General features: G+C 34.6%; 1 protein-coding gene across 1 annotated transcript in view; it reads left to right on the top strand.

Moving 5' to 3' along the window:
- Nucleotides 1-3,085: 3,085 nt before the first annotated feature.
- Nucleotides 3,086-22,811, top strand: part of LOC106457315 (spindle pole body component 110-like) — a 22,356-nt gene continuing 2,630 nt past the window's right edge. Inside the window, exons 1-5 of the mRNA XM_013916707.2 lie at nucleotides 3,086-3,286; nucleotides 11,421-11,571; nucleotides 15,875-15,925; nucleotides 17,609-20,753; nucleotides 21,717-21,812. Coding sequence (XP_013772161.1) covers nucleotides 3,087-3,286; nucleotides 11,421-11,571; nucleotides 15,875-15,925; nucleotides 17,609-20,233 — 3,027 coding nt within the window. The 5' untranslated portion in view covers nucleotide 3,086 and the 3' untranslated portion in view covers nucleotides 20,234-20,753; nucleotides 21,717-21,812. The remainder of the gene's footprint in view (nucleotides 3,287-11,420; nucleotides 11,572-15,874; nucleotides 15,926-17,608; nucleotides 20,754-21,716; nucleotides 21,813-22,811) is intronic.

The raw sequence follows: 22,811 nt of genomic DNA, 5'->3' as shown, positions 1-22,811 counted from the left end.
TAGGTGATCCCACACTATGTCTTTACTTTAGGCTTATTATACCAACACTCACTACACTTATAAGGTTTCACGGCACCACCACCCCCTTTACGTCCCCCTTGCACCCATGTCAACTAAAATCGTAATGTGTAGACAGTAATCGAACTATTCTACCTTGATAAATGCATTTTAGCTTTTATGACTTATCCTATTTCGAGAAATTAAACGTAACGTGACGAGACACACTGGCCTTTATATAGGTTAGATTGTTTTAAGTTGTCATGCAGTTTCTGCATGTGGTTAATCACATCCCTGGCGACTGTAAACATGTGATAACCCTTTTACAAAGGTAAAGATTACATACTATAGCCTTTCTTCTTAAGTCTCAAACAAACATTTACATATTTCTGTATAGGCTTCTTACAATATAGGTAATACAGAAATCTGTACAGCTGGCTCATGTAAACGATTGGTTAAAGCATGTAATGCCTAGATTTGTGAGAAACCTTACTAAGACTTCAGGCACAGTATAAAAGTGGAATATTTACAGTTTTCTCTTTTGATTTTCTCTTTTGTTTTGTTCTTTTTCTTTGATTTGTTTGTGAGAAAATATACAGACTACAAATGGGCCAGCAGCTTGGTACCTTTTTAGACAGTAGTATCAATACATATTTGTTGTTTTTGTACTTTTCTTTTGCTGTCCATCCTCAATTTATTCTATACTTAACAAGCCTAGACCTGCATTTTTTCTGACATTTGGGAATTTTCTGTTGGACACCAGTGAACCTGAATAACACACTAGTTATCTAATGTTAAACCATGTATGTGAGCTCTTGTACTTATGTGTAAACTTTTAAATTAAACATATCCGTGATCAAATAATAGAAACACAATTAACATGTTTCAACTGGATTAGGAAACTTGAAAACTGCTGATAAAGCTTTATTAGTGAAATATTGAGCTAATAAAGATAACTTCTGGAGACATTGGTCATTACTATACTTACATTAATGGAAATGCTTAATAATAAACTCCAGTTTGTGTTAAACAAAGTTATGAATAACAATAACGAGTTATGGTTCTCAATACTCACAGTTTCATATAAGTTAGCTTTTATAGTATGCAAAGCATATTTAGTGTTTCATCACTCCTTTAGTTCATTAAGGTGAGCACTTCATATTCACATAGGCTTCAAAAACAATTTTCACAGGTACACATTTCGAAATGTTGTGTATATCCAACACTACAACAATTGGTATGGAATGTGATTAAATTATTTTGTCACTAGTTACATATTTTTTCTGGGTCATTTCCCCCCTTTATGTCACATGCACTTTCTCATAGGAAAGATTGCTTTATAGTGGAATATGTTATATAAAGATTGACTGATATTTTCCAGTGGCAGGTCAGGTGATATTTTGAGGGTATATTCTACCTGCTTTTTCTATTGGAATTACCAATAACAACATGGATTGCACCTGTACAGTGAGAGGCTGGAAGTTTAGAATTTTATCTATAGTTCACTGCTCTCACACTCTAAAATAAATGTTTAGACCGATAGGGTATAGAGCCAGATCTCCAGTACCTGTGGTATCGTAAAGTGCATTCGTTTACCTGGACTCTTTTTGTGCACTTAATAAATAAGAATTTTCACTCTGTTGATATTGTGTTATGTCTCATTCAGATTCAGAGAATTCAGATTTAACTACATGATACATTTCCTGCCATTCCTTAAGCTATTTGCAGTTACTACTGAAACTAATCGGGAAAACAGTATATCTGAAAGTAGCAATTTTTTAGTAGAAAAAACGTCGTGATACATTCAATGCATTCAACCTTTACCTAAACTTTTGCATCACTTATTTATATCAATGTTTGGTATAAAAATGTATCACACGTTTCTATCTTCGTGAAATATTATAGCATTTATTCTGTATATGTGCAGGTTTCACTTACCATGCGGTCAAGAAAGCCATTAAGCTGATTTCATTCTATCTGCCTTTAGTCCTCTAGTCCTCTTTTAGTTCTCGAGTAGGTAATTCATGTTCTGCTCGTGGATTGTTTGCTAAAATACTGCAAGTTGTGCTAAGATGTAGACAGCAATGTCCTTCACCTTCAATGATAGTTCAGGTGGTATCTCGAAGTTACGGCTTCACCTGTATTTAAAAGAGTATCACCAGTTAAACTGGCTAAATATAACCTTTCTTGTGAGGTAATGAATACTGGAGATACAGAAAATTATTCTATTTGCGATCATTAATAGAAATAATACATTTACGATTAATAATAATAACGAGTTTTCAAATGCTTGCTTGTTTGTTTGTTTCATGTGAATCAAAAAGCTACACAATGGGCTAGCTGTGATGTGCCCACCACGCATATCGAAACCCGATTTTTAGCCTTATAAGCTTTCAGACTTATCGTTCGGCCTGCCTTGGCCTGGTGGTTAGAGCGCTCGAGTCGAAATATGCGGATCTTGAGGTGGAATCCCCGTCACATCAAACATGCTCGCCCCTTCAGCCGTTTGAGCGTTATAATGCAACGATCAATCCGACTATTCGTTGGTAAAAGAGTAGCCCAAGAGTTGGCAATGGGTGGTATTGACTAGCTGCCTTCCCTCTAATCTATCACCGCTAGATTAGGGATGACTAGCGCAGATAGCCCTGGTATAGTTTTGCGCGCAATTCAAAACATACCAAAGGAAATTACCACCGAGCCAATGAGGAGTTGTTTTCAAAGGCACTTTGTTCCAAGTCTCTTAGTTTAATGGGCTTTCCTTGTTTTCATTTAAATTACATATTATTAAGCTTTCTATAGTAATTATTTCCACATTAATGACTTTTCTTTTGATAAAAACGAGCATTCCGATCGGGTCACTAACTTGTTTATGTACTCTCTTACTGATTTGAAAAACTGATGATTGTCGAATAAAGTCTGGTTATTATACAAAATTAATTAAATATGTGTAGGAGCTTAATATCTAAATTAGCAAAAATTAACTATTTTGTAATTTTGTATAAGTGGCGTTTTAGCTATATCAAAACGTTAGGGTAGGGAACACTTAGTGGAAGTTCGGCTGCTTGGAGATAAGAGCGCTGAATTTGAAAATGGCTACCGACATCAACAGTGATATTCAGAAATTAACTGGTTTGTGGAATGCACATGGTAAAAATGACCACATTAAGCCCATTGCAGATATGGATAAGCAAGAAGTGTTGAATTTACTTTGTATCATACTTGAGCTTTATGAAAGCTCTTGGAGTTGGAACGTGGAGAATAACGTTGAAAATAGAAAGCGTATTCAGAGGTACAGAACTGCATTATAGATTGAATATAACTATTATAACTTAATCAGTTAATGTTAATCATTATAACCTAAGAAAAGTATATTAAATAAGTTGTATTTCTTACTGGGTTGATTTTTAATTTTGATCTATGTAGGTAGCTTACTTTAAGTTTAAATTTTAATCAGAAGTAGATATTAATTAATTTGCTAGTGCTACTGCTAGCGTCAATACAATTTTAGTGTTAATACACTGTTAATTTTAATTTAGTTAATATTATTAGTAATAGTGAATTAATATTACTGTTATTGATAACTTAATCAAGTTAATGTGGAATACTATTGCTAACTACATAGTGTTGTACTTGTAACGAACGTTTTGTTTCTTTGAGTGGGTTGATTATCTCGTGAAAATAATGCTAAGTCCAGTCCACGTAACAATAACGTCAACAAATTAACTTATTTCTTCTCTAAACTTAAAGTTCTTTACACTTACACTGTTACAACTTACACTACAGGCTATGTTTACTTTGACGCAAGTTCGCAAACAAATTTTCCTGTTCAACATAAAAATTAAAATCTGAAACTGTTGTAGTCCTAATACACTAATAACATTTAACTTTATCAGAAATGTACTCGATTGATAAGAAACTTGACTAACTTACCAATTACTAACTACTTGATCAAAAGCTTGATCTTTCATACACTGAATACTTCTCCAAAACCTCAGTAACAATAAAATACAATACCTTATAACCTGAGTGCTTTTGAAAGGGGGACTTTCTTCTTCAGGGGCAAAGAAGAAGAAAGGTCCACCCTTCAAAAGAGCTTGGGTTATAGGGTTTTTTGTATTTTATGTATTAAATTGATTTATTGAACTTGCATGTTATCCTAACATCATGAGCCAAACTAAGACTAGTCATATTGTATTTTTTTGACAGACTCTTTATTTCTTCTCAGTACAGTTCTGCCTTCACTAATAAGAGTTGCAACACAATGGGTGAGTGTGATGTTTATTCAAACGACATAATGACTGTGTATTATGACTATAAGGACTCCCACTCTTCAATACAAGGAGGAATGCTACTGTGCTTAGAATATAAGCTAGTAGAAAGCACCAGTGGACTAGATGATGCCATAGCTATTATGTATGATGCACATGCAAGTAGTATTATACCTGTGTAACATTGTGAGATAAGCCATTGAAGGAAATACTATGTGACTAATTGATTCATCACAGAATTAACAATCTGATTTATTGAATATATTTGATATTTCTCCCCATTTTTACTTGAAATTCAAATGAGTGTTTTACATTTGTGCTCATTGTGAAAGAGAATTCATCATTTACTTTTTTTTTTCCTATATGAAATATAATATAAATCTATTTGTAAATTTTTTTATTTGAAATATATATGTAAGATGGGTTAATCTCATTGAAAGAGTACTGCCATGTTAGAGATATCAAATAAGCACCGATGAACAGGGTGAGTCTAAGCATAATAAATTTCATTTTCAGAAGAAATATTCATAAAAACATGTAAAGATTGGTTGTGTAAGGTGAAGTATACAATTTTAAAGATTTACGTTTAAAGTAAATTTTGTTTTAGTTACAATTGGCAAAAGGTTTTGCCTGTCTTTGTCTTTTTGTTTTTTTTTAGTTTTGATTATAAACTGCATTTTGGCGTAGATTATAGAATCAGTTTATTCTAAATGTTTTTGCTTATTTTATCCTTGAACTATTGCTGTTTGAATACCTGTATCTGGTATCATCATTAATTAGTAAGTGTCCTGTGGTTCACCATTATTTACAGTTGCCAACCTTCTGTAATATTGCTTGAAACCAGGTTTCGATACCCGTGGTGGGCAGAGCACAGATAGCCCTTTGTGTAGCTTTGTGCTTAATAACAAACAACCCTCTAGTGTAATAAAAATTAAATCAAGCTTAGGTATATTGAATACATTTCATTTATTTGACTAGCCAGAAGCAATACTTTGGATAAGATTTTGCACGTTTAATTCAGGTGAATTGTTTCTCAGAACCAGCTACTGTTAATCACATTTTTGTTAAAGTGTTGCTTCAGTATTTTTATGCTTCCTTACCAATACAGAAGCCAAAAAAGAATTATGATTTAAAATATTTACTTTGAAAACATATGCAAACTATTTGAAAATGTTATAACTGGTTATAAATTATATTCTCTTGCAACAAGGTATCCTATCAGAAAGATAATTTATATAACCAATGTACCATAAATAAATATGCTTCAATGTTTGAAAGTAAAATAATTTTATATCATTGGACGGATTACTTTTATACGTCATCTTGATACTCTTAACTTAAAGCATTTAAGTGATATTTCCTATGATTCTGTTTTTGTTAGGAAAAAGAAGTCCATAAAGTTTATCAAACTGAAGACAGGTTTATTTCAATGCAATATTCCGTGCATTGTGTTTAGTTAGAAATGCTCCATGAAAATAAATAAGACTTCTGGGATTTTTTTAAGGATAATACTTGTATGGATTTGGGGTACTTAGATTTCCAAAATGCTTCGGTAAAGTACCACACAGAAACCAAGCTATGAAAATCATATTGGTGTGAAATGAGGAAAGACTAGTTGTAATTGTAAAGTGGCTTAATGAAAGAAAACAGAATGGTGTTATTAATGTATTCCATTCAAATTGTTCTTTTGTTACTAATGCTGTATGGTATTTTCAGGTAAAAACAATTTCCTGACAAGTATTAGAGAGATAAACCCTCAAATAATAATAAGTGTGATCAAGAAATAAAGGGAGTATTCCGTGTTTCATAATTAATATGAATGTGTTTCTTTAAGTGTGAAATAATGAGACTAGACACATGTAAATGAATAAACTCTTTAATATGACAAACAGAAAGCACAGTACATGTACTTGTGCAAACAGAATCACAGTCAATTCTACTGGAGTGTTTTTCTAAGTAGAGACTTCCATTGAACTAAACATAATGATCTTAAAGCAACTCTTCACTCGATGATCTACTAGTAGAACATAACTCAATTCTATAATGCCAAATTTTAAATATCTGTTTCCTGTCTTACCATTACACATGGGAAAAAAAATTGTGTTAGTATTATCTATTTCTTTTATAATTGTGAACACTTCAGTCCGATTCAGTTTTCTTTCTCAAGATAAAATGATTTAAAGGATCTTAATCTATCCCCTTATGGTATTCTCAGGTTAAATTGATTTCAGCAAAGAGCATTAGGTACATATGCTTTTATAATAGAAGACCTGGAAGAATAAATCATGAAGAAATACTGAATTTAACTAAACTGAGTTTAAGCTAAGAAATAAACAAACTGGACACAATGTGTATTACAAAATGAAAGTATATTTAACAAAGACAAACATATAATGGTTGAAGACGGCTTGAATGGGTAATGAAGAAAAACTTTAACATAAATTTAACATAACAGCAAATGTACAACGTTTCGACAAGGTTTTGTCATCATCAGGTACTAGATAGATATTCTGACTCATTACTGGAAATGGACAGTCAGAAGGGGAAGGTATGTTCCTTTCATTTTAATTTGGACTTTTTATTGATTTGTTTCCTTGCTGTCTATTTTATTGAGGTAGATGAATATGACATTATCATTAATCTAAGGATTTATATTTAGTTTTCCTCTTCCTATAAAATGTTGAATCAGGTATTTTTGGTTTTTGTAATACTTTACAAAAGTATTATTTTGTACACATTTAGGTATAATGTACAGTGGTTGTTATGTGTATTTCAGATTCCAATAAATGTAATTTTGTTAACTGATTTGTTGGAAACAGTCATGCAACTCTAGGAAAATATTCATTGATTAGTGAAGATAAACAGAAGAACTTAGTTGTAAAGGATGATCTGACTTTCTTAGTGCAATCATTGATGTCACGCCTAGAATTGAAACTAGGAAATATAACTGTGTTTCCCACAACTGTTGGAGGCAGGTGAAAAGTACATTCTATTTCTAGATAATCCTTGTGTTCACCTATTGAATCTACAATCTCTTCCCTGATGCTCATCTACAGTTAGGGGGTCAATCAGCAGAGAGCTTCAGGACAATAGTCTGTGGATGATAGGTCTTACCCGTTAACACCCTAGCACTTCCAGCAGTCCAATGGTCTTTAGTTCCCTTTTTTCCTCTTATCCTGATTTGACTAATCATGTTTCATTCCAATATTTGATGGTGATGTCTTATATCACTCACCGAGGGGGTACTTGTTCTTGTTCCCTTTGTGGTAGTCAGTGGATCTCCCTTTTTGAACCCAGACACTTGACATACTTCTCCTGGTGTGTCGTGTTCCAGGTGCTATCATCCTCATTGCAGATCACCTTTCCAAGCCCAACACACTTTCTCCCAAGGATTGGCTTCTTGATCTTAAAATGTTTAATGGCTAAGTATCCTGTGGGGTACTTGTCCATGAGAAAGTTACATTTTTGTTTTTGGTCTCTGGTTCATTATCTACTTGCCCTGGCTGTCAATATGTTCAAACAAGATTAGATCGAGCTTATAACTTTAGTTTTTCTCACTCCATTAGTCTTTTTCGCAAGGCAATTTTGATCATCCATGTCACTCTGGGTGAGGTCTTTCTAATTGATCCTTCCTAGCCAGCACAGATTTGGTTTTCTTGGCTGTTTTGTCTCCAAATGTTCTTTTTGTCCTGTATTGATTTTACTAACCTACACTTAGGGTGCTCATGTGGTATATTCTTTTCATCATTTTCATTTCTTGCCATCTTCTACCTTTGTTCACGGTCAGATCTGGATGATCTTTCTTCTCCTGTACATGCTCTGAGATGCTTCAATGCTTTCAAGACTTCTTTACCACAGTTTATCCAGATCTATCAATAATTGTCTCTTTTCATCAAAAGTCCACACAGATTTATTCAATTACTTTAGAAAATAATTGACAAGACAAATTATTCTTCTCTACTTTGTTACAATACAATCTGCAATAATTTACTTAAAAAATAAAATGCCACTATACATTCTTTATGGCTAAAATTACAAACACACAGTCTAGATCTATTTGACTATATCTCTCACTAACTTTGTTTAATGTGAACTGCATTTTGGACTTGTATTTATAAATATCCCAACTGAGGTCTAGAACTTTTCACACTATGAGATATTATGATGTAATAGTACTTGGGAAAAATTTAGAAGGTTCTAGTAACATAACTCAATAATACAACAATGGCCAATTTATGACAATTGAACTATACAATGTATTATTCACACAGTTACATAAACAAACCTACGATAAATCATTGCTTTTAAAAATAACTAAATTTAACACTCACACTCTACTTAAATTAAAACAATCATGCACTCTACTTAAAATAAAACAATCATGTATATCTAATGCCTTCCTCCTGCCTCCCATCTCTATTTTCAATCAGATTTAGACAGACAATTGTGCCCTGTTCATGCCATTCGTTGCTACTTATCCTGTACCTCTCACATTTGAGACTACCATCACTTTTTTGTTTATTCTACTCATCATTGAGTGTTGATGCTTGCAGATTGTTCCACATTCTTCCTATCAGAATTGTCACCTCTTTAATTCTGTTGCCACTCATTTCCAACAACCATTAGAGGAGTTACTTCAGGTGGGCATGTGGGCTACTCTACATACCTTCATCACCCACTATTTTCACCATTTGGCTGTCTCAACTCTTGAAGATTACCAATGGTCTCCACCATTCTACAAAGTCTACCCACTGTCTCCAGCCTGGTGAGCATGTTTTTTCTTTTTTACAACATTTGCTTATAGAATCCTGCCAGGTAGCTGATATTGCCTTCCAGGGTACACTGATTTCACAAAATTTGGATTGAACCTGGATAACAGAAAGTGTCCATATCATCTGTCCTGGCTCCATATATGCCAACTGTGAGATGAGGTGTTCTGCAAGACTGCTTCAAGTATATTTATATATCTGTATACTGTTTGATCCAGACCATACCTATTCCATAGATTATCTTGGAAAAAGCCAGAACCAAGGGAGGGTCTTCTCCCTGTTTCCCTTGCTTGTACTTGCTGGCATTTAAAAATAGGGATATGTGGTCATCAATTTCACTGTCTCCAATATAAGACCTTTCTGGCTGAAGGACCAATGAGGATCAGGGACATTTCTCTGGGTCTTCCCACTGCAAACTTCTCCCCCTTTCTCTTCAAGTGGAACACTTACCACTTCCCAGCTGCTGGGGTGGAGGACCATGGTGAATTCTCACTGATTGGGTCCTAACTGCTAGGGCTAGAACAAGGGGTGCCAGTTGGTGGAAAGTGGGGCAGTGATGAAACTGTCAGTGTCGCACATATAACTGTACTTGTAACCTGCCACATGTGCCCACTTCCTACAGCCAGTTTGCTCAGTAGAGTAAAGATAAGCATGTACCATTATACCATGTCCTCCTCCTGCAGTCATGTGTGTTCAGAAGAATCGAGGTGAGCTCACTCTATACACGTGTCCTCTACATGCGGAGTTCACCTGTTCAATTGAGTTGAGGCAAGCATACACTAACAAACCCTGCCTTCCTTCTACAACTGATGTATGTTAATTTTAGTTGATGTGTGCACTCACCATAATGCTTTCTATGGCTTTACTATTGTTCTCTCCTCTCACAGTTGGTATTGGTCTAATATAATCTGATTGTAGATTTGAAGTGAGCACAAGGTATGTTCTGAACACACCCCAACCATGCTACACGTATTGCTGGCCAACCTCTTGTGTGCATATACTTGGAAGGCCATGCTTTTATTCCGTCCATTCCTGCGACACATGGTGCACGTTTGCATCTTCCTCCCTTATTCCTGGGCAAAGAATATACCCTGGAAGAGATGAAATGCAGTCTCCCAGGGGCATGCTCCTATGGAGCCACTGCCATCAGGTGTCACACACCATGTGCTTCCTTTGAGTGCTTTCTGTATAGAACTCATCTAGGTAAGTCTTTACACATTTATTACAGGTAAGGAAAAGTTAAGGTTACTATAAATAAGGGGAACATGTGTAATACAGATGGGAACTCGTTCACTAACTTGACTGAAGAAAAGGATTTTGGCACAGTGGTAGATAAGTCATCAAAGCAGTGCTCTAATGCTAAAGTAAATCCAATAGAATTATAGGATGTTTTCATAGGCATGTTGATTACAAGTAAAAATAGATAATTATCTGTTTATACAAATCACTAGATAGGCTTCAAATGGAATATTGTGTTGGTCACTTTAATTTTAAAAAGTTCAGTGAAAAGCTTCCAAGATCATTCCAGGTCCAAATGGGTTATCATAGGTGGATAGTATCAAATCTCTTGACATGTTTTTGCTATAAAAAAGGAGGGATATGGCTGGGGTTTTTTTTTTGGAATCTTTAAATTGAGATGATGTTTTTTTAAAATACTCTGCAGGCAATAAGACTAGAAGACAAAAGCTTAAAGTATGGAAAAGTCACACATGACTTCAGTTAAGGCAATTTTACTCTTCTAATTGGGTTGCTATCCTGTGGAATAGTTTTTGTCTTTGAGTGAGGTAGAAGCTGCAACACTGAAAAGTTAAAGAGCAGATTGGATGAGTATTTAAGAGATCAGGACTGAACATAAGAAAAATGGTTTCTATGAATAGTTTGGAATAAGGTGGTGGAAAATGGGACATTCTAGACAGACCAGATGGCCCCTTGTTATCCTTTCAAATTGAAGTGAATAGCACTCATGCTCAATGTTTCTGAATAAAGTAAAAGTAGATCTTATAAATTTTACAAGACAACCACTATTTAGTTAAATACAGGCAACTAATTAATGCCAAAAAATTTCAATTTATCAACACATGTATAGTTAACACAGAAAAGCAACAGTTTGATATTTTTATAAAAAAAAAACAGTAGATTCTGTAATTAATTTTATGTATTTTATCTTCATTGAGTAATCTACTAAGGTAAATTACAGTTTCTGATATGTTATTCCTATAGTATTTTTATTGTATATGTATATAAATTCTCACATGTTTCTTAAGAGCTATCAACCTTTGTTTCTTATTCAAATCACTGTTTTCAGTATCATAATTTTAAGAACAGTAATAAAGAAAATTAAGTTAATGGGAAGAAAAATTCCATTTTTGTGTGTTTTTCTTTACAGTTGTTTGCGCAGATTGAACTTGGATTATCTAATTAAGGGCTCAACAGAATTAGAGGGTTCTAACAGTAAAGTCACTCGACTGGTTGGTGCTCTCTGGGAGAAACTACAGCAAAAATATGGAAGTGGTGGTCTGAAACAGCGTTGTTTACAGGTAAAATGATAAGTTTTATAGATGAAGCTAAGAAAGTTCCTCTGGAAATTTAATGTTTAGTTAAGTTAAGAAAAAAAAGATTAAAAAGAAATAATGACAAGTAAAGCTTTTTGAAGACAAATGTATCCATGTTGGTGCATTCATCCTCCTCGGCCTTTTCTCTCCAAACATGGCTTCTTTATTGTTGGAATCTCCTTGGTAGGGACACTCTGTTAACCAATGTATGTCTATCTACAAGATCTTCGGATGGCTTCTTTTTTTACATAGGTTTACTATAGAAGATCTACCTGAGTCTTTGGAGTCATGGGTAGTGGCTGCTTGACAACACTCCTTCATTTTTTCCTTGGACTTTTGACTACTGCAGCCTTCACCTGCTCCTTCTATTCCTGTTTCCCATTCTTCTCCTTTGGCTCCTTTATCCATTCCTCCTTCCTGTGTTTCAGCAACGAGTCATTGGATTATTCACTTCTGAAACACACACTGCCAACAGTACCCATGGATTCTGGAAAGGTAGGAGAATGCTTGACCAGATTTTTGCACGTATGGCATATTTTCATATTGGATCTATGGGTGATTTTGGTGCTGTTCATTGACCTTTCCATTTCACCATGGAATTATTCATCACACTGCAGTGGCCATTTACTCCAGGTCTGTGGATGATGAAGGTATACGCCTCAGATGCTTACCTACACATCCCTATTGCCCCATCATCCAGACGGTACCTTTGTCATGTATACAGGGGTCGTATTTATCAGTTCTGTACACTACCATTTGGTCTATCAGGTGGTCAGAACCTTTGCTCAAATACTTTATGTACAAGGTTTGCTTTTTCATCATTACATGGATGATTGGCTGTTATTAGCTCCATCCCAACAAGCCACTCACCAATTGCTTCTTCGAGAAGCAACTCGTTCTTTTTTTCCCCAACACAATACTTTCTCCATGTAGGAATGTTTTTCAATTCAGCTGGGCCCAGTCTTCTCTTCATCTGCAGTCGATGGAGCCCATGGTACTCAAAGCCCAATCCTCTCATACATTGTTTGCACATGAGGTTCTTTTTTCTTTTGGGGACGTGGGCCTCCATGGAAGCCCTTATACCCTTGGGTTGCACTCATATGTGCACTTTGCTTGGGATTTCCTGGTGTTCCACTTCCATCTCCATGACCCGAGCTGCATCTGTTTACAAATATTTTCTTATGCATTGGGGAGCGAGTGTGGATTCTCAGGAAGTCTTAGGTTGCTGGTCTTGAGCTGAGAAGGCAATGCACATCAATTCCCAAGTTTTCCAGTAGTTATGAGATTTGTAAGATACTACACATCTGGATGCATTTGCCACCTATCTCAATACCAATTTACCCCTATTTTGATCTCCAGTACCTCATCCTTTGTCTTTACTTGTATGCCTACCCTCCTATCCATATCCTTCCCAGGGTTTTATCTATCATCCAGTCCACCTGATGTAGTGTCCTTCTGATAGCACCTTACTGAGTAGCACAAACTTGGTTACCAATCCTGACCCCAAGTCAGACAGCACCTCTGTTACTGCTTCCTTTTTACCAATCTCTTCTCTGTCAACCTGCCGCTGGTGTTTCATACCACAATCTGTACACTTCGGTTTCACACATGGTTTTTGTCTGGTCTTTTGCAAGGCAGTCTGGATTATCTGTACATGTAAATTCCATTTATTCCCGTTCTATACATCCTTCTTCTCTCATGGTCTTTCAGTGAAAATGGCATATTTTTCAGCATTGGTCTCTGCATCATGATTACCTTTTTTACCATCCAAATATTCCTCATGTTTTTAAGTTTTTACGTGGGTGTTTGTTAATGGTTCTTCTAAATTTACCATTGCTGGGTATTGAACAGCCTTGTTCACCACCTTCAATTTTTCCCGTTACCACAGGGTGTTCTCCTATCCTACCATTTCCATTTTGTTGCTTTCTTTGTGAGTTATTCAACTTCCATGTCCTAAGCTCCTCCCAGGTTGGAACCTTAATGTCCTTACCCAAACCACCATTCAAACCCTTGGCTACCTGTTCCCTATACCAATTATCCCTCAAAACCTAGTTCCTGCTTCTTTGTGCCTGTGGTCATTGGAAATCAGATTTTTTTGCCATTGATGTATCATGTATTCTTTATCACTGTACCTATGTTCTCTTCTAGCTGGATTGAAGTTTTCTACCCCAGACATCAGGGGCTCGTGAAGGCAAAGCCCCTTTTACACTGAGTTCTCTATCTTCCATTTCCATTTGGATCCAGATAGATGGATCTTGTGCATGCTCTCAAATGTTATATTGCCTGCATAGCTTCCTTCTGCGGTTCCTATTCCCATTTATTTATCAAATGGAACCCTTCCTCTCAAAAGGAATATTTCACCCACCATCCTCACAGGTTGGATTTGCCAACTTATCAGGCTGGGTGTCATCTCATCAGATTTGACATCTTACCTCTTCCCTTAGAATACATCATCCAGGCTGGCATGTGGACCACACCTAACACCTTCATATCCCATTACCTCCATCATGTGGCTGTTTCTTCCATTTCTTTTCCATTGCAGGGTCTCACATATCTCTTCTATATTGGATCCCAGTAAGTGGCAAATGGTGCCTGTCTAGGTATACTTATCGGCTGGGGAACCCTCATCCTGCAGGATTAGTTCCTAGGAGAGCTGTTTTTGGAAAGGAACTGAACTTACCAACAAATCGACACTGTACAGCCATTCACAAAATACTAACCAACTGGAGAACTTTGTCGTACTATCTCCTTTGGGAGATTTGGTTGGAAAGGAGCTGGACCAGTTGAGATATATTTGTTGGTTGGGTACCCCCATTCTACCAAAAGAAAGGAGCTGGACCAGCCAACAAAACCATAACAACAAGACTTATAATACCCATTCTTGAGATGGGGTGTTCCACAAGAATTCTAGTAGGTTCACCTTGCACTATATTACATCATAAGTATGCTCGTCCCAGGCCATATTGACTCATGGACTTCCATGAGTAAAGCAGAAGGAGATTGCTGTCCATCCTTCTGTGCCTTAGGTTTAATAAACCAGGAGCAGTATGCCTTTCAAAATAGTGTTTTATGGTCATGCATTGCACATTGTTTAGTGTAGCATTCCTCTAGAGTCTCTGCTATGCTTCCTCCTATCTATAGGTGGTGTATGGGAGTCCTTACCATTTCTTAGCTGCTGGGGTGGTGGACCATGGAGGTTTCCTCCTGAATGTGCTCAATTCCATTCAGTTGAGAGTAGGGCAGAGGTGTTCTGTCAATGTAGATGGTGTAGAACCCTCCTCCAACTGTGGACTGGAAGAAAAATATCTGAACCTGCCTGGTCATGGACTTGAGATAATCCACCAAAATGGACTTCATCCCACCATCTCATGGAAGTTGGTTCCCATGAAGTATGGTGTTGGAAAGAAGCTGAACTAGCCATTGGATATACTCATCGGCTGGGGAACCCCCATTATACCTTCTCCTACAGGTCAGTTCCCAGTAGATCTGGTTTTGGAAAGGAGCTGGATCAGCCACCATCTGGTTTTGGATTTGAGTGAACCACTGCATTGCACTTCTCTTCCTACTGTTGCTCTGATTTCAGGTTTCCATGTGACTGGCTCTGCACACCTGTTCCCTGACTAAGAAGACTGAATGGAACATTTCTCTCTTCTTTTTCCTCATCTTAAGATGAAGATGGTAGGGACCTCCTACTGCAGACTGAATGATAAATGGAGTTGACCCAATGAGTACAAACTAATTGACTGGAGAACATTCATCCTATCAGCTCCTGCAGGTTGGTTCCCAGGAGATCTTGTTTTAGAAAGTAGCTTGACCAACCGACATATCTACAAGCAAGGATATGCTCCTCTTTTCCACCCAATTTAGCACTGAACAAGAAATGCTATTATGTGAGCAGAGGTATCTATCAGAAAATATTAAATTTTTATTTTTACTAATTCACTTGTGTTTGCTTGTTTTTCTTTGCTTTCCATGTTCATTCTATTCCCTGGTTAACATTTTTTGAATCTACTGTGTATTGTGAATGTGTTACTTTTCTGCTGGTAATTGATGCACTGGAATACCACATGTACATAGGAAGCAAATTAATGTTTGTTTATTTACTAGCTTGAATTGTTGTGAAATCTTTGATATTTATAATACATTCTATAAAAAGCTAAGCCTTTAAGTGATAACTTGTTTAAAAAAGTAATTTAAGCTTTATATTTGCATGTTTGTGTTCAAGAGTTTAAATTTGTTTCATGACTAAGCATTAGATTTAATGATATGAAACCTCTGCTTCTTGTAGGTTCAGATGAAGAGACAAAAACAATATCAACAAAAGCAAGAGAAGTCTGTTGTGAGTTACAGATTTATTTTATTTAGTAAATTTATGTTAAATAGTTCTGAATTACTTGGTTTAGAAGCACAAATATGCAGCAAATGTTAAAACTGTATCAGTGTCTGGCTTTAAAGAAATTTGCAAATGTGAAACAGTACCATCATTATTGGGCTTGAAAATAGAGCTTCTGTGATATGAACTGCATAATTAACTGGCTTAAAAAATTCAAATATAAACACTGCATGTATAAAAACAGAACCTTTATATGTCTGAAAAGTACAGATAATCATTACATATGTAGCTGTCTATGATATATAAGCAACAGCAAGATCATTTATTCAATCATCGTGGGAAATAGAGGTTAAAGATACTCAGTTTATTGAATATCAAAACTTCATTTTTGTAATTGTCAAACTTACAGTTTACAGCCAGTACAGTGTGCCACGACTTGTAAATTGAGACTATTTTTTTATAGATTTAATCAACTTTAATCATCTTACTTGTTCATACTTTGTAGACAAAATATCACATTAGAGGTAAGTTTTAGTACTGGGCTAACAGTAAAATAGTGAGAAGTTTTTAGTTTGTATTTAAATATTAAACATTTTCAAATACAAATCTTGATGAAAAAGTAGATAGTTTTGTAGCGCTAACATACTGTACTATGTATAAAATATGCGTGAGTATTTGTTTTTTTCTGAATCAGAATATATATTTTTTATTTTAATATAACCTTTTTTTGTTGTTTTTTCAAGCTGCAAACAACTTATTTGTTAAGTTACTGGATCATACTATTTCTTAAATTATTTTTTTCTTAATATTTGTGCTGTAAAAATTTATCCTCTTGCATTGATATTTCAGAAATATTGCAATAGACAACATAACAGTATTTTAATATGAATTAATTGTTTCATTAATTATGAACTAAGTTAATTTTGCCAAGAAAATAAACAATCTTTTAATCAGTTTAATTGATACAATCACTGAGTATAATGAATAGACATAATGGTGATAAATGTGTAGTATATGTTAACTTAATTGGTGTAATACTCAACTTTAAGTCTCTAGGTATGGGTGAGAGAGTTCTATATTGGGTATAGAAATATGTATTTTCAGGTTTTTTCAGAACAAAAAAGGAAATTTGGACTTTGTTTTTGTATCACTTTTCCATTTCATACTCAAATCATCTTTCTTGTACACTTGTATGTTTGTGCAGTAAATTATTACACAAGCCTATAGTACTATCAGTGATGATTACAAGTGTGTCGGCAAAGTCGACTGACAAAAGTTTCTGTTATCACCCATGTATATGTGATTTTTATTATCAGATTTTACTTTTACTTTTGAAAAGTTCACTCAATGTATTTTAAAAATGAAATTAAACAGTATTTGCAGATACAAAACCCTTTGAAGTGAGTTTCTTATTAGTAAAAATATTTCAGTCTTCTGTTTTATTAATTTTAGAATTTTCATTGAAACTTAAAACCTCACTGCTTATAATGCAAATTATATTTGGTAGATAATCTGATATGTTATGAAGATACTGAAAACATGTACTTAATCAACTATTGTTAACAAGAGAATACATAATCTTGATGGAAGGGTCACTGTAGGGCTTAGCATTTTGGTTTATAAGAGTTTTTTGTACAATTCTGCAGTAATAGCTTAAGACTATGTGTTGATTGTTAATTTTATTAACAGGCAAAAAGAAATGAAGAACAAGTATGTGAAACCTATGTGGTGTTTTCAAAGCAATCTCTTGAGAAAAGTAGTCTCTTGGAACTTCAAAAAGAAGAGCAGTTTTCTTCTGCCGATTCACAAGACCTGTTTATTGACAGAAAAATCCCATCTGGAAAGGAGCTCCCTAGGACACCTGTCCTCCCACTTTCCATAGAAGATAGCTCAGAAAATTTGGCTAAAATAAAGAAAGCTGATGAAGAACCTCAAGATAATGTTCTAGAAGTTCTTTCAACCCCTGTTGCTGTGGGTCAGATTCTGCTATCAGGAAAACAAGATCAGGTTACTTTGGAAGGAAGTTTTGTTCTAACTGCAGAAAGCCAGAGAGTTGATGCTGAAATAAGAACACACAAAGTAGAACACACAAAAAACAGTGTAAACAAGATATCTCCTAATGAAACACAAATTGATACACCCATACATTTTGATAAATCAGATCTAACAAGACTTAATCAAAAAGACTTGATGATAGGCTCTTCAACAGTTTACACCAAAGACAGAAAAATTCCTAAAGGAAAAGAAATCCCTAGAACTCCTATTAAAGGTGTTTCAGTTCAGACAATATCAGAAAAAAAGTTGTATAATAGTCTTGTGGTAGAACCACAGAGCACACCTAAATCTAGACATGAATTAAAAACATATACACATGTATCTCAAGAAATTCATCAGCTTTCACAGCAAGATTTAAGATTACAAAGTCTTCAGCTTCTCTGTCAAAATAATGAAGATTTTTCCTCTCAGATATCAGAGTGTGACAGTACTGAGACTAAACAGTTACAGCCAAATGACAGAGCAGGTGAACAAACTTTCAGATGTCAGTCAAAATCACCAGTTTTAAAATCTTTTTTAAGAAAAAGCAATGTTTCTTGTATTAATGGGGAGATTTCTCACACAGGAAATATAAAGGTAGTTGAAGAACCATCTGTAGAAAGCTGTAGGCTCCCTAGCAGAGTTAATCAGCTAAAAAGACGGGAAAATAATTCCATATATGCTTCAGAAAATACAGAAATTCAAAACCAATTACCAAAGATCAAAGAGGAGTCTGGATCAAGATCAAAATTGATTCCTAGTACCAAACAACAAGAACAACTGGAGGCAAGAAAGAAGGAAAGTGTAGAACCTGATGATTCATCAGTTCAGAAGACACTTGTTGAAGAAGATAAAACATCAACTGTTAAAAGTAAAGCTCATCATGACAATTTTGTTGATCAACATTCCAATTCAATTGTGGATTTTGAAGCATACAACTCAAGTGATGCAGAGGAGGATTCTCAGCTGTCTACATGTCCTTCTAATACTGTCAATTTGAACCAAACATTCACAATAGAAGATGACACTAGCTTTCTAAAAAATAAAAATATCAGAAGAATATCTGAAGATGTGCCAACATCTACCATTTCAAGCGGTATTGGGGAAAACAACATTAGAAAAATAGAAACAGATGACAGTGAAAAGTTTGGATTAACAAATGGCTGTCACTCAAAGAAACACAAGGTTGTTAGTACATTTTCTCTAAAGGGACAAAATCTTGGTAAAGAAACTGAGAATAAGAGCTATGTTTCTGACAGAAAACAAATCCAGTGTGAATCACCAACTGGTTCTAATCTTGGTGTCATGTACAAAGAAAGTTCTGTTGATGTAAATTGCATGGGAAGGAAGGATAAAACCAAAGAGGAACTGGAGACTTTCAGCCTTCTTAAAGAAAGCACTAGACACATTTCTTCTCTTGTTGGTAAACCAAACAACAGGGGAAAGAAAAAATATGAGCCTTCTTTTGTGAACCAGTCTCTACTACAAACTGCTGATATCTCAGAAAAATCAAAATCTGAACAAAAACAAGTAACAATGTCTCAAGGAAATAATGTCAACACCATCAAAGAAGGAAAACTTAGCAAGCCAAAGTTTAATATTATACCTGAACATGAGAAAACAAATGAATTAAATATTATCAAGAAAATAGAAAGCTCTGAAGTTGGTCTTTCAAGAAATGAAAGTGAGCTCGCATCAAAAAAGACTTGTGTTAAAAAAACAAAAAATATTTGTACACAACTCAGTACACCTGAACAAGGTATGAAAATGATAGCAACAAGGTCAAAAACTGCTTCAAGGATAATAAAAAATACTTGTTCAAAAGTAGTAATTTCACCTGACCATGACAAAACACAAACGCTTAAAAGAACACAACAAAATACTGACTCTAAACTGGATGTTGAGTATGACCAAGAAAAGTTAGAAACTACTGAGAAAAAACAAAGTACTAATGAAGAACTATTCAATGCAAATAACAAGAACAAGGTCAAACAAGAACGAAAAAGTAGAAAAACCAAACAAAACGCAGCATTGGAATTGAACATTTTAAAAGAAGAGAAAAGCATAGAACAAAGAATTGGAAATAAAGAAATTATTGGTACACTTCAAGATACTAGCAACAAAGTTGATTTTGTAAATAACCAGGAGAAAGCAGCTAATGGAAATCAAATGCTTGTGGAAAGTGTTAGAAAAACAACCCAAAACAGCAAGGTAGAATTGACAAGTACAAACCCAAAGGAAACATCAGAAATATCTATTAAAAACGCAACAAGATATTAAACCTGAATTGGATATTAAGGATGACCACAAAAAACTGTCAGTTGGTAAAAGAACAAGAACTGCTAGAAGAACACATGTAATGAATGTAACAGAACTAGATAGTACAAAAGACCAGAAGAGATTAACCTTCACAAAGAAAACAGGAAGAGTCAATAAAGCACTAGAAAACAGAGAAGTCAACCTAGATATTACACATAAACAGGAGAATTTAACTCAACATATAGAGCTGAACACTACAGATGTACTTCATACAACTGGAGAATTAGACAATTTGAATAACAGGAATAACTTAAACCAGGAAAATAAAGTAGGATCTTTAAACAAAATACAAATTAGTGTTCTAAAAGCTGGCAACACAGCTGGTAAGGAGAATATGGCTCAAAGAAGAAGAGGGAGGAGTTCTAAAACTAAAGATAATGAAAATCCTAAATCTGACGTAAAACTTGTTCCATCAAAAGATGCCAAATTTTTTGAAAGGAATGAGGAACAACCTTTGTTGAAGATGAACCAACTTTCTCAGGTAAGTTTGAGCTCACTCATCTTTCTCTTTTCATGCAATTTTTCTCTAAACTGAACTTATACACAATTTTGCTTGTATATCTTTTGATGACTTTCCCAAACGAAACCACCACATGAGAAAATTAGTAATATGGAGCTTTTAAAGTTAATTTTTCTTTGTTTGTGCAGTTGTTTAAATGTAAATTAACTGATGTTGGATATTGTGTAAGAGTCCATTTTAGAGACAAATGGATAGGACTTAGCCATAGCTGAGATTCGCAACATTTTTATTTAGGAGGATTTGTAGGGTGAGGCAAAGCAAAGGATGTTAAAAATAATTACGGAAACATTTTAACAAGTAAAACTTTTTACTACCTGCAAGTATGTTACTTATTGGTACTTCAACCATAAAACATTGTTTCATAACTAGGTTATGACTGAAAATTTGAAAGTGAAAATGTGTTGTTTTTAAAATGGTACTTTAACCATAAAACAATTACATTACTGGATAGTATTGAACATTTGAAATAGAAAATGTTTTGTATTTTAGACGACACTTCAACAATAAAACATATTTATGCTTGATAACTTGATACTGAGTCAAAATTTGCAATGGAAAATACGTAGTTTTAAAACTGTATTTCAACATAAAATATTTGTTTCATAATTAGGTACTGTTTGAAAATTTTAAATTGGAAGAGTTCTATGGCAGTGAGACAAAAATACGACGTATCCAATTTGAAAACAATCTGATGTTTTATACAGCACATTAAGTTATTCATTCATTGTCTGCTTTAGTTAATTTCAAAAATTCCTACAAATGTACCATAACTCTTTTAGAAATACTGATGTTACGTAAAGCAGATGAGTTGGCTGCAAAATGATGTATTTACACTGATTCAGTTTTATTATAGAAACCTTATTGAATGAGTTTGTATCTGTGTATTGTACATAATGATTACTTTATAACTATTTGTTCTTACAGACAAAGTTAGCAGACCTGGCGGAGTCTTTGGACAAACTTTCAACTTCAGGCAACACAGAAGCAGATGATCTAGTGAAGGAATTTAATGAACTGCAGGTAAGTAGAAAGAAACCTTACTTATACTTGTGACACTCTTGTTCTGTAGTTAATGTAAAACTTAAAAGAAAGAAATTAGATAATAAAGTGTTATACAACCAAGTCTCATGGGAAGATCTTAGTCAAAAAATTTACTTTTCCCACTTAATTTATAGAATGCTATTTTAAATAAAAGTCATTACCAATTCAAAAATAATTAGGATATTTTTTATTAATTTGTAGAATTTTCACTATGTCTATAGAGTTAACTACATATATGAACTATTTTTTGTTTTATAAAAAATCTCAAAATAAATTGGTTTCTTGTTAAAAGCCATCATCTGTAAGTAATTACAGTGGTCCCCCTCCCCTACGACACCCCTCGCCGACGACTTCCCCGCAGTTACGACTTTTTCCCGATGCACCATCAGTGTTTGCATGGTAATGTCCCACTAATGAACGACATATGACTGATATCGGTGCTAACGGTTTCTCAGTTACGACTTTCTGTGCGAGTCATGACCTCTTTAATCAATGGAGACTTTAAATTAAGAAATCAATAAATATATTTCCTGTTTTGTTGTCCATACATTTCATTTTATACTTTCAGTACATATACTAACAACAATATTAGGTTATACCTTTGTTGCTAAGCAACATGACACAAAAGCCATTGTTGGAAAGTATTGTTACCAAAACGCACTGGTTTTTCTACACATTAGCAGTTGTTAATATAACTGATTTTTACCAATAATTATTCTATGAATACACCATGAACTCATTTCATGAATGTTCTTAATTTTGATTGGCTCACAAAGGAATTTACCGACATTTGACTGCCTCGAATACACATTTCTACCTCTTTGTTTGTCAAGTTTGATTTCGCAAAATTTATTTATTTCAGTTATCTATAAAATGTACTATGGGGTGGGGGTAGTAGTACTCGCCCCGTCAGTTTTGACGGGCTATATGCTAGTGCTATACAATCCTTGTGATATTCAGCAAAATGCCTGGCAAATG

The sequence above is a fragment of the Limulus polyphemus genome, unplaced genomic scaffold (assembly GCF_000517525.1).
Source record: "Limulus polyphemus unplaced genomic scaffold, Limulus_polyphemus-2.1.2 Scaffold316, whole genome shotgun sequence".
Taxonomy (NCBI): domain Eukaryota; kingdom Metazoa; phylum Arthropoda; class Merostomata; order Xiphosura; family Limulidae; genus Limulus; species Limulus polyphemus.
The sequence above is the reverse complement of the archived record's forward strand: the minus strand, read 5'-3'. Positions and strand labels throughout refer to the sequence as shown.